The 11,734-nt window shown below is 38.6% G+C and overlaps 1 protein-coding gene across 1 annotated transcript; it reads right to left on the reverse strand.

The window, feature by feature from the left end:
• Positions 1–5,378: 5,378 nt before the first annotated feature.
• hpdl (4-hydroxyphenylpyruvate dioxygenase-like) lies at positions 5,379–10,456 on the reverse strand. Its single transcript, XM_033610892.2, has 5 exons — positions 9,617–10,456; positions 7,197–7,363; positions 6,957–7,108; positions 6,584–6,711; positions 5,379–6,427 (listed from the first exon to the last, which is right to left on the reverse strand). The coding sequence occupies exons 1-5, from the start codon at positions 10,435–10,437 to the stop codon at positions 6,226–6,228; spliced, it is 1,470 nt and encodes a 489-aa protein (XP_033466783.2). The 5' UTR covers positions 10,438–10,456; the 3' UTR covers positions 5,379–6,225.
• Positions 10,457–11,734: the final 1,278 nt, after the last annotated feature.

Below are 11,734 nucleotides of genomic sequence, written 5' to 3' on the forward strand. Positions count from 1 at the left end.
GTGCGAGAAGTTGCTCGCGCCGCTAAATCTTTTAATTTGACGTTAATAATACACGTTATTTCCCTTATTTACTCTTCTTGTACATATTAGCTGAAGTTTGTGGTGGCAGGAAGTAAAATATCACACATGTAAGAGTTTTTCAAATTCTACCACCCCCACGCTCACGGAACTAGTGGTTCAGTCCGCCCTGCAGTAATGAAAAGTAATCACAGTTTTGAGCTGAGCATATAGACAAGGCACTTTCACAATATACAGTGGTGTAACATGATGACCTGCCAGCTGTGTGTGACTTAAACAGCCAGATAGAGGGAGAAGGAGGAAGTTGTGTGATATATTGATAGTGATACATTGCAAAATTAGTCCGAGTGTAATAAGGGTTGTTAGTCCTGGATAAATACATATATTGCAAACAGATGTTATCCTCACAGGAAGTAAATTCTGGCTTCATCATGCAAAATGTTCAGGGTTTAGTCGTGTATATTTACACATGTTGTGCAACAAGTGTGCACATGTTCACCTGTACATAGTAAGTCATATCTAATGGAGTCCTATCAGAGCACATTCAGAGGTAGAGGAGCACTACAGGGCACCACAGGAGATCTTTTCTACCTGTGGCCATCAAACTGTATATTCCTCCACCTTCTGAAGGTAGGAGAGCTGAAACAAAAGACACTGACTGGCTACATTAGGTGCACTATTACCTAATACCATGCACATTACTACTTTTCATATCTTGTGCAATATTTTTTATAACATAATGTGCAATATTATCCTTCAATATCATGTTCATTTGTCAATGTAGTGCAATGTAATTTCCTCTGACAGACAACAACACATAACATGATATAATGGGCAGATTCTAGGAGGCTTAAAAATAAAAATAAATGCAGATTAATAGGAACTCATCATCCATACTCCTATTGTTACTCTATTAGCCACTGGATTTTGCTTTTGCTCCTTAAAAACACGTCTACCTTGTATTTTTGTATATTTTACCAGATATTTAATACACTATTGTTCTAAATCTGGTGCCAGTGAGTGACCCTGACCTGGGAACCCACTGGTTGTCTGGTTGGTACTGGTTGTGAATCGTTAAAATTGTGGTTACTGTAATTAAAAGCATTCCCTTGCACAAGAATTTCCTTCAGGATAAATAAAGTTGGATTGAATTGTATTAAAGGAATAGTTCAGAGTCAGTCGGCGTGACCCTAGGTTGGAGAAGCAGGCCAAATGTCGGCACTGAAGCCAAGCAATGTATTACTGTGGATGGGGTCAGCAACAAAACTTGCTTTAGCAATCTAAAAAATGAATATCAGTTTAAGTGTACGCTATATTTTGATTTTTTTTTCACTGTTTTACCTTGAAGTCAGACAGCGATTTCTGACGGGGAAACAAAGCCATTATATTGCTTTCTTCAAGGCCAGACTCCATTGAGAAAACTAGTAATTTAACATCACTTAACACAGGAGCTGCTGGTCTACCACTGCACTGATCAGTTAGTTTGTTTGTGTTATTGTGTGACTTTGGCATTTGAAAGGGTTTGTTTGGATTCACCGGAGTTACACAACAAGACAAACAAACTGACTGACTGAGGCAGTGGTAGACCAGCAGCTCCTGTGTTTAGCACGCTTAAATTGCTGTTTTTGTCAATGGAGTCTGTTGGCTTTGACAAGAGCATAGATGGGGAACTGAAGCGGTTATTGGCTTCCCCATTGGAAGGGGCTGTCTGACAGAAAGGTAAAGCAGTGATAATACTCTCAAGTTAGCGTACACTTTAATTTATATAGATCTTTTTAGCTGGCTGAAATATGGTACATTTTGCTGCTGCCCTTCATTCACAGCAGTACAGAGCATTGCTCCAAACTCCAAACTGGAGGCACACCGACAGTTTTCTGTTGTATATAATACACTGACTATGCGTAAGTACCCCATACAACCCCACTTCAAAAAATCTGAACTACCCCTTTAATCTCACTAGAGCCAGTGGTTCCAACACGGGCCTAAATAGGTAAAGCCAGTGTTGTCTTCTTTTCTATCTTGTAAGTCATCTTGCAACACCTGCAATTCAATACAGCTTGTTCACATGCAATAGCTGTGTACTTGTTTACCTTTCTTTATGTTTAGACACTGTGTGTACATTGTGAGCCACTGACAACAGGAGGCGAAAAATGTATGAACTTTATTAACCTCTGAAAACTGACATAAGACAGTAAACTCATGACAAGTGCTGCACATAAGGAAAGCAGCTGGATATTACTGTAATGTCCCATAAAGCTGCACTGGTAGAAAGATCAACAGTTATATTTTAGTATTCCTGTCCTATCACATCAAGGGCAGTAAGTTCATTTATTTTGTGGGGGCTGAAGTTAACACACTGGGCCTCAGAAGGGTGGGGAGCTGAAGCTCACCCCTGGCACACACTATTGTTAATCAAGGAGTAACATCTGTTGTGTGCCACTAATCTCCCCCAGACTGTCCTCCTCGGTTTTAGACTGTCTGCCTTTTGTGTTAAAGGGCACCAAGGATTTGTCTCCTTGACTGTGTAGGCTGTAGTGTGTGTGTGTGTGTGTGTGTGTGTGTGGGGTGGGGTGGGGGGGGGGGTGGGGGTGGGGGGGGGGGGGGGGGTCTAGAGAGCGAGCGATTTAGCAAAGAAATGCAGACGTTGCATGTTGTGTTTTGTAGTCCTAAGACACAGATGATCAAAACAGCTCGTTGCATGAAGTAGGAGTTGTGCAGTTCAACAAGTTTGTCAGTGTGTGTTGTCGGTGTCACAACCATAGGGGGCAGTATCCACCAATCATAGTGCAACAAGACTGAGCTGGAGTGTAATCCCCTCTGTATATTTGAGAAATAATAAGCCTTAATTTAGATGTTTTTAGTCATTTATCTTAGACTGTCTTGATGCAACTGTAGCAAGCATATGGCTAACAGTAAATAGGAAGTGAGCTTCCAACTCCCAGCACTGAGACCCCATGCAGAATGCTGTATGCCATCTGTGGTTCACACTGGCCTCAGACAGATGGCCGAGGGACTCCTGTTACAGGAGCCATCCTTTCTCAACTTTAATGAACAGTTAATCCTCTCCGTCCCTGACAGAATTCCTCATTCTATGATTCACGTTTTCATTCACAATTTTATACAAGATAAATTAAAACAGTTAACTCTGTTCAAACTGCACCAGAAATTAGCTCCAAGGCTGAAATAAGCAGAATGATGCGACTATTCTTCAATGCATTATTTGATTTTGTTTGCCATTTGTAGAATTCAAAAGCTTTTAATCAGTGAGCAGAAATCCCAAATACACACTCAACCTTTAAAAAAGTTTAGTCAAGGCAAGAAGGTGACACTTGAGTAAAAGAAAAACACTGACACCATTTGTCAAACTGCAGTAGTACATGCATTAAGTTAACTTCTCTGCAGCTCGTTGTTGGACTTATTCTCTGATGTTCCTCAGTGGGGGGGCGATACTGTAACTACAGTCGGAGCACAAAGGGAGCATATGGCTTTCATGGAACTCCATCTAAATTTCACTGCGTCTCATCTATCCCACTAATCCTTGCCTATAATGTTTATAGCCAAGTTAATTGAACTGGCACATCTCTGTGGCTTTGGAGATCCCTTCTAAGAGGCTCTAAAGCTGTGCTTTTGCCAAGGCGTGCACATTGCTAAAACCTCCACAGCATCTGAAAGAGGTGCAGCTGTTCTTCCAGTAACGGTTCATGAGTGACTGTGTGAGCGAGGTATTTAGAAAAAGGGCCGCTGAGCTCAGTCGTACGGATGTTTATATGATAAGATAAAGTAACTAAAACCCCTAGATCCACCTACCTTTTACAAGTTAAATTCTGTAGGGGTAAAAGTTTGGGATATTTGGTGAGGTGAGGTGGCCATAAGTTTATACCTGTGTTTATGGACACTGACAGTGCTGGAAGAAGCATACGCATAGTGAAAACACTATTACATATAAGTCCTGCATTCAAAACTTTACATATAGTGCTATCAAAAAAATGTACTTGGATATTTAAAGTCAAAGTCCTTAATGAGTAGACGTGCCTCTTTCAGGATGTTATATTACTCTTATATTGTATTATTACTACCATTGCATCAACATACGGTATAAGCAGTCTTTTAACATTGTAGCAGATCAAGATTGAGCCAATTTTATATTCTGTTTAACAGTTTCATCTTTAGCGAGAAGTATTCTACACCAACCTAGCAATACAACAACATCATGTATTATTGAATATTATATTTGTGGATGAATATTACAGCTCTATTAAAGGGACAGCAACTCAAAAATCAAAAATACATACTTTTCCTTTTACCTGTAGTGGTGTTTATCAGTCTAGATTGTTTTCATGTGAGTTGCTGAATGTTGGGAGATATCGGCTGTAGAGATGTCTGCTTCCGTTGAATATAATAAAAGTAGATGGCACTCAGCTTGTGGTGCTCAAAGTGCCCAAAATATACATTTGAAAAATTCAACAGCAATGTCTCTTTCCAGAAATCATGACCCGGTTACTCAAGATAATCCACAGACCTTGTTGTGAGCAGTTTCATGTAGGAACTACTTTCTTTCTACCAAAGTACACCTGCCAACTGTATCACTGCGCAGAAGGAGTGGTGCATCTACTCATGGATGAGAGGCTTGTACTTGTGACAATCCTTGGTAAGCTGTTAACGTTAGCTAGCTCAGTGGTGTGAGGTAAGCTAACGGTAGATGCACACCTCCTTCTGTGGGATGATATGGTTGGCAGGTGTAGTTCGGTAGAAAGAAAATAGTTCCCACATGAAACTGCTCACAATAAGGTCTGTGGATTATCTTGAGTAAGAAGGTCATGATTTCTAGAAAGAGACATTGCTGTTGAGTTTTTCAAATGTATTTTTTTGGCACTTTGAGCACCACAAGCTGAGTGTCATCTAGTTCCATTATACTGGAGAGAAGGCAGACATCTCCAACACACCAAAACAATCTAGACTGATAAGTGAAACTACAGATATAAGAACATATACTTTTGATTTAGGGGTGAACTGTTGTATTGTTGTAGTTGGTCAAATCTTTCCTACTTTTTTGTTGTTAGGTAGGTCAGTCTATAACAACACATCATATGCCATGATTACATTTGTATGTATTTTTTTATCAGCTAAATAACAACTACCTAAACCTGTCACATTAATGTTGAGTACAAACCACAATATGATGGAAATAAAGTGGTGTAGAAGTATAAAGTAGCATAAAATGGCCATAATCACAAAAAGTTCCAGAAACTTTCCTGTCTGGTCACTGGTTTTTCAGAGCTCTTGTTCTGAAATTCGGCCCACCAACATTCTGAGGAACAGAGAGCACATTATTTTGAGGACAGTAATTGGTCTTCACGGCCTGGGGTGAGTAACGGATTTATTGAGGAACAGTTGCTGTTGAGTCAGTCAGTTGATTTGCTGTGAAACAGTGAAAACATAGACATTCTTTAACTACTACAGAGAGTGTATTTTTGTTATAATGTGTCAAGTAAATTACATAACGTCTGTTTTTGCATAACTTTGTTCATAGTGCAGTTTGAAGCCTTTAATCTGTTCAGTCATGTTCGAGGCTAGACATTAAAGGAATACTTCACCCACAAAATGACCATTTGTACATGAATTACTCATTGCTCGTTACGTTGGATTTGTGAGGAAAGTATTGTTTTTCTCGCATGCCCTACATGGTGGACAAAGAATCCAAAAATGAACATTCTCGATGAATTGAATTAAAGGGGGATCACGTTCAAGGTTTTACCAAAATAAATTAATATTGGTGAAACTTGGAGTTGTGTGAGAGTTTGCTAACAGATGTTGTGACGTAGTTTTGCTGTTATTAAACATGGCCCCTTTAGTTCAATTCATCAAGAATGTTTGCTGTTTTTGGATTCTCCGTTCACCATGAAGGCATGTGAGAAGCAAAGTTCTCTTCCAAAATTCAATGTAATACGGGGTGACAACTGATATACAAATGGATTTTGTGACTAAGGTATTCCTTTAAAAGAATATATAATTTGTACTTGTTAGGAATGCAGCATTTAACGTGAAATTTACCACTAAATCCAGAACTGAAATAGACAGAGCACTTGTGGAAAATTAAATATATTACAATTTTTATACATTCTATATATTTCCCCCCCAGTAAGTGCTCCCACATTGATATGTACAAAACAACAAAAATAAAACCTCAGTTAAAAATATTTGGATTGACTAATACTGCGCAGTCTGCACAGTTTTTGGGGATCCCTCTCCTCGAGAATCCCCCCTCTGACTCTCCATGTGCGCCTGCACCGACCTCCACAGTGCCCTGATGTTCCCTTCCCCAAAACCCGTCGCCCCTCTTCGCTCTATCAACTCCAGGAAGAAGGTGTCCTCTGCGAAGATGGGCTTGGTGAACACCTGGAGAAGGTATCTGGGAACAGAACATAGCAAGGTGAGGACATTTGGTTGGCCTTATGTAACCGTGAGAAACATGTTGACTTGGTATCGGCGCTAAAAATAATTCAACATGCGATGCAGATGCTAATTTAAAAGGGGTGTGAGATTACAACTCTCGATTGCCTCTCACCTTTTGCTTTCACTGGGCGCTGTCTCCGATGAGGGATCCCGGTGCAGGGCTGTGTCCAGGAGAATGCCGTGCTGCGCCAGCATCTGGGGGTTGTGTCCTGCCTCCTCTATCTCCTGCTGTTTCCCCACCTGTCACAGGAAAGGTAAAAGATTTGGGAACGACCATAGAAGGTGACGCATTCACACATATGACCAGTTTATGTTAGAAACTATTATTCAATGTAACAATGAGCAACAGAAACTGCTTTGTTGAACCACTATAAACTGGATAGTTTGTGTAAATGGTGGGTCATTTCTTGCATTCATCAAGTCACCATTTGTTCATCTGCTATGGTAAAAAAGTTGATGTGCAGTTCTGTATGAGTCGGTCAAACCTTGGTGTAGTAGGCATGAGGAGGGGAGAAGAACTGGACACCAGCGTCAGCCATTGCAGATGCAGTAGAAACAATGTTTTCTGTGTACAGCCCAATGTGCTGGATCCCCGGAGCTCTGTGCTGCTCCAAGAAGGTGTCGACCTGATTCCTGCCTGAAAGAAGACAAAGCACATACTGATGCAGGAGTTGTAGTATGATCCATTCTGACAGAAAGGAAATACATTGAAAGATGTGAGTTACCTTGTTCAGGCAGTGATTCTGCAATGACAAACTTGCAGTCAGGCTCTTTTCTGTCCACAGAGGGGAGCAAGATTCCAGCTTTGCTGCATTTCCAGTACTCCATGGCTGTCAGACGTAGTCCAATACCCTCCTGGTTTATGACAAAACCTTCGTCCACATCTTCATCACTACCCAAAAGAAAGGTCATATTTATTACTGAAATCAAGTTGAAGAAAATATACAAAATTATAGATGAAGCACTTGTTTTTGCTCCCATTTTTCATGAGCTGAAATAAAAGATCTAAGACTTTTCCTATGCACGCAATTATTTAATCTCTCTAGAATTAGTGAGCACTTTAATCCATCCACCTCACAGGTGTGGTATTAGGTGCAGATTCAACAGCAGGATTATTACACAGGTGTAAATGTGCTGCTCACAGTAAAAGGCCACTCTACAATGTGCACTTTTATCACACAGCACTGTCGCAGATGTTGCCTGTGAACTGAGGTTACCATACCACCACCATAAACTGTCTTTTTTCTGAGAATTCGGCAGTACATCCAACCGGTTTGATGAGCCAACCCAGGACCTGCACATCCGAGGTCTCATTTAGAAACATTGCGTACGCACAAAACGAGGCCTGAAAGAGGCGTACGCTACTGCACACGCATAAGGTTGTGATGTATAAAACAGGCATGATGGGAGAAACTTTGACCCATGCTTACAAGCATTTTGGAGACAGAAAATTGGCGATGCAGATGGTGAGGTGGAAGCCTGATTGTAGATTTTGTCGAATATTTTTTTCTGCACACAAATTTTGACTTTTGAAAGGACGTAGATTTTTAGTATGGATCCTATACATTGTTTTATAAATGATACCCCCGGCCTCTTCACTTCTTAGATAAACCAAAAACCAGCCACTGAGATGAGCTTCCCTGAGACGGTTTCTGACAGTTAATGCAGAAATTCTTCAGTTGTGCAAACCAACTGTTGCATCAGGTGTCTGGGTGGCTGGTTTCAAACAGTTCTGCAGTTAAAGAAACAGGATGTGAGATCAGCTACTGAGATGAACGTCCATAAGATGGGTTCTGACAGTTTTTTGTTTGGTTGGGCAATCCAGTTATTGTACCAGCTGTCCGGGGGGCTGGTCTCAGACGATCTTGCAGGTAAAGAAGCCGAATGTGAGACCAGCCACTGAGATGAGCGTCCCTACAACAGGTTGTGACAGGTTGTGCAGAAATTCTTCAGTTGTTCAAACCAACTGTTGCATCAGCTGTCCTGGTGGCTGATGTCAGACTATCTTGCAGGTGGAAAAAAGCCTGAAATAAAGGTCCTGAGCTGGTGTGGTTACAAGTGATCTTTGGTTGGATGTACTGCCAAATTCACGGAAGCAACACTGAAGAAGGCTTGTGGTAGTAAAAGGAAAATTCAGTTCATGGTCAACAGCTCTGGTGGACATTCCTGTGCCTGAAATAAAGGCCCTGAGCTGGTGTGGTTACATTTGATCTATGGTGGGATGTACTGCTAAATTCAGTGAAACAACATCGGAGAAGGCTTGTGGTAGTAAAAGGAAAATTCAGTTCATGGTCAACAGCTCAGGTGGACATTCCTGTGCTTGAAATAAAGGTCCAGAGCTGAAGTGGTTACACGTGACCTGCGGTTGGATGCACTGCCAAATTCACGTAAACAACATGAAAAAGGCCTGTAGTAGTTAAAGGAAAATTCAGTTTGTGGTCAACAGCTCAGATGGACATTCCTGTGCCTGAAATAAAGGTCCTGAGCTAAAGTGGTTACGCGTGGATGTACTGCCAAATTCGCTGAAACAACATTGGAGAAAGCTTATGGAAGTAAAAGGAAAATTCAGTTCATGGTCAACAGCTCAGGTGGACATTCCTGTGCCTGAAATAAAGGTCCTGAGCTGGAGTGGTTAAACGTGATCTGCGGTTGGATGTACTGCCAAATTCACAGAAGCAAAATGAAGAAGGCCTGTAGTAGTAAAATGAAAATTCAGTTCATGGTCAGCAGCTCAGGTGGACATTCCTGTAGTCAGCATACTGATGGCACACTCCCTCAAAACTTAAAACATCTCTGGCCGTGGGTTGTGTAATAAAACACCACATTTTAAATTAGCCTTTTATTGTGACCATCCCGGGGCACACGTGTAATAATGCGCTGTTTAATCTGGACCTTGATAAGCCACAGATTTCGGATGGATGGATTACTTATTATGTTGGTCAAAATGCTCACTAACATGGATCGAAACACATGTGTGACAACCTGTGATAACAGGTTATCCACTCTGTACTGCAGTTGAAAAGAGAATTATTGGCTACTGGGGCATATAGATATTTCCCTCAGATTATAATAAAATGGGAGCAAAAACTAAAGTGTCACATTCCTATTTTGCCCAGTGTAGAATACAACTGCAGCTTTTTCTCACCTATCAATGAAAAACCTCTGAAACCCAAAGAGCTTCTCGTACCACCTCATGACCTGGTGGGTTGTCTTCCTGGGACAGGCATATGTTATGTGATCAAAATGTGTGATGGGACAAGACATGTCCTTCTCTGGCGAGCTGCAGTCCTTTTCAATGACATCAAAGCCAGGCAAGAAGCTCCCCTTGTATTTTGTCCTGTCAATCAGTGTGTGGCACACATTTCCCACAATGGATTTAACCACCGAGTAGGTGACAGGACCACACTCGTCCAAAACTGTTGTGGGCGGCACCACGAAATTGCAGCCCAGGTTGCGAAGAGCCATGAATGACCTTTCCACATCCTCCACCTCGAAGCACACGTTGCTGACAGTATCCACCGGGTGATTTGGGCTCACATCGTACAAACATTTAATAGAGTAATCCTGGTTGTGTTTCCCCATGTTGACCACGCGCGGATCTTCATTCATTCTCACATTGCTGTAGTTTGGTCTCTCATTCACGATGAAAACAGCTGCTCCTTTCCTGAAAGCCAGCTGTGTGGATCTGTCGGTCAGTCTGGTGGCAAACAGACTAAACTTAAATTTAGAAACAAGGTCGCTGGCCACTTTTTCCGCGTTAGAAACGTGGAGCGAGATGTGATGCAGCCGATTCAAGAAAGCTGCCATGTTTGCCATGTGACGTTTTGACAGGAGGCGTGTCCAACAATATAAAATAAACCCTGCGTCTAAAACAAAGGTGATACCATGTCCATTTATTATTTTGATTGTTAATATGAATTCTGCATCTTTATATTGTTCGTGTGCGTATGTGAATGTCCAACACATTACTCAAATGTATATAAATAACCAGTGATGTAACTTAGAGGTCAATTAAAGGTGATTTAAAACTGTCTCCCAAGAAATTGCCTGTTAGAGTAGCATGCGTTTGTGTTTTTCTAAACATGAAACCTTGTTTTTATTTCTATATATAATCTCTAGCAGTTTTAGTGTGGACACATTAAAATTATAAGAAGGGCTTGCACATTTATGACATCCTTTCTTAGAATAAAATGGTGCACAAGACTAGATTAGATCAACTTCCTGTCTGCAACATTTATTTCATTATATATATATAATATGATAAAATATATTATAAATGTATGTTATGTTATAAACACATATTATAGACATATATTTCTAATAAATATTATATAACATTAGTTATAATCAATATATGATATAGATAATGAATACATATATTTCTAATAAGAAATAAGTCTAATAATCTTATTATTTTATAGTATAATGTTTATATATCATATGTTATATTTTTTATGTTTTATATATTATATTTTTAAGTTATTATATTTATTTATATTATATATATGATATAATATATCATATTATGAATGGATCTTATATTTTATAAACACATAAACATATATTTCTAATTTCTAGTTATAATGAATATATTATACATATACTATAATATATTTAAAATGTATGTTATATGTTAAAAACATATATTTCTAATAATAGATAACATTTATTTCTAAGAAATATATGATATAATATTTATTAGAAATATGTTTATATCATATATAATACTATATTATGTTACACTATAATGTTTATATGTTTATATACATTGTTATATTTTTGTTATATATATAATATTTATATTATATATAATATATTATATCATTGCAAATATACATTATATTTTTTAAACATTATTTCTGATAAATGTTATATAATATATAGTTATAATAAATATATGATATATATGATATATACATATATTTATAATAAATATAACAATATTATATTATGATATGCTATAATGTTTATATATCATATGTTATATATATTTATTTTTTTATATTATATGTAGTGTTTTTTTAATTTATTATATATATAATATATTATAAATGTATATTTTTTAAACGTACTATAAACATATATTTCTAATGAATATTATATAAGATACAGTTATAATAAATATTACTATATTATGTTATACTACAATGTTTATATGTTATATTTTTATGTTATGTATACTATATTTTTTAATTTATTATATTTATTTATAGAATTAAACAGCATAATTATCCCACAGCCGCCATAGAAGCGAGGCTTTTAG

The sequence above is a fragment of the Epinephelus lanceolatus genome, chromosome 21 (genome assembly GCF_041903045.1).
Source record: "Epinephelus lanceolatus isolate andai-2023 chromosome 21, ASM4190304v1, whole genome shotgun sequence".
Taxonomy (NCBI): domain Eukaryota; kingdom Metazoa; phylum Chordata; class Actinopteri; order Perciformes; family Serranidae; genus Epinephelus; species Epinephelus lanceolatus.

What these genes read in the sequence shown, in the direction of transcription:
- hpdl (XM_033610892.2), bottom strand. Translation starts at nt 10,437, where the DNA reads ATGTGTTGGACATTCACATACGCACACGAACAATATAAAGATGCAGAA. An exon ending in CAGAGGTTTTTCATTGATAG is followed by an intron (nt 7,364 to 9,616) that starts GTGAGAAAAAGC and finishes TCTTTTGGGTAG; the next exon opens with TGATGAAGATGTGGACGAAG. An exon ending in CTCATGCCTACTACACCAAG is followed by an intron (nt 6,712 to 6,956) that starts GTTTGACCGACT and finishes TTCCTGTGACAG; the next exon opens with GTGGGGAAACAGCAGGAGAT.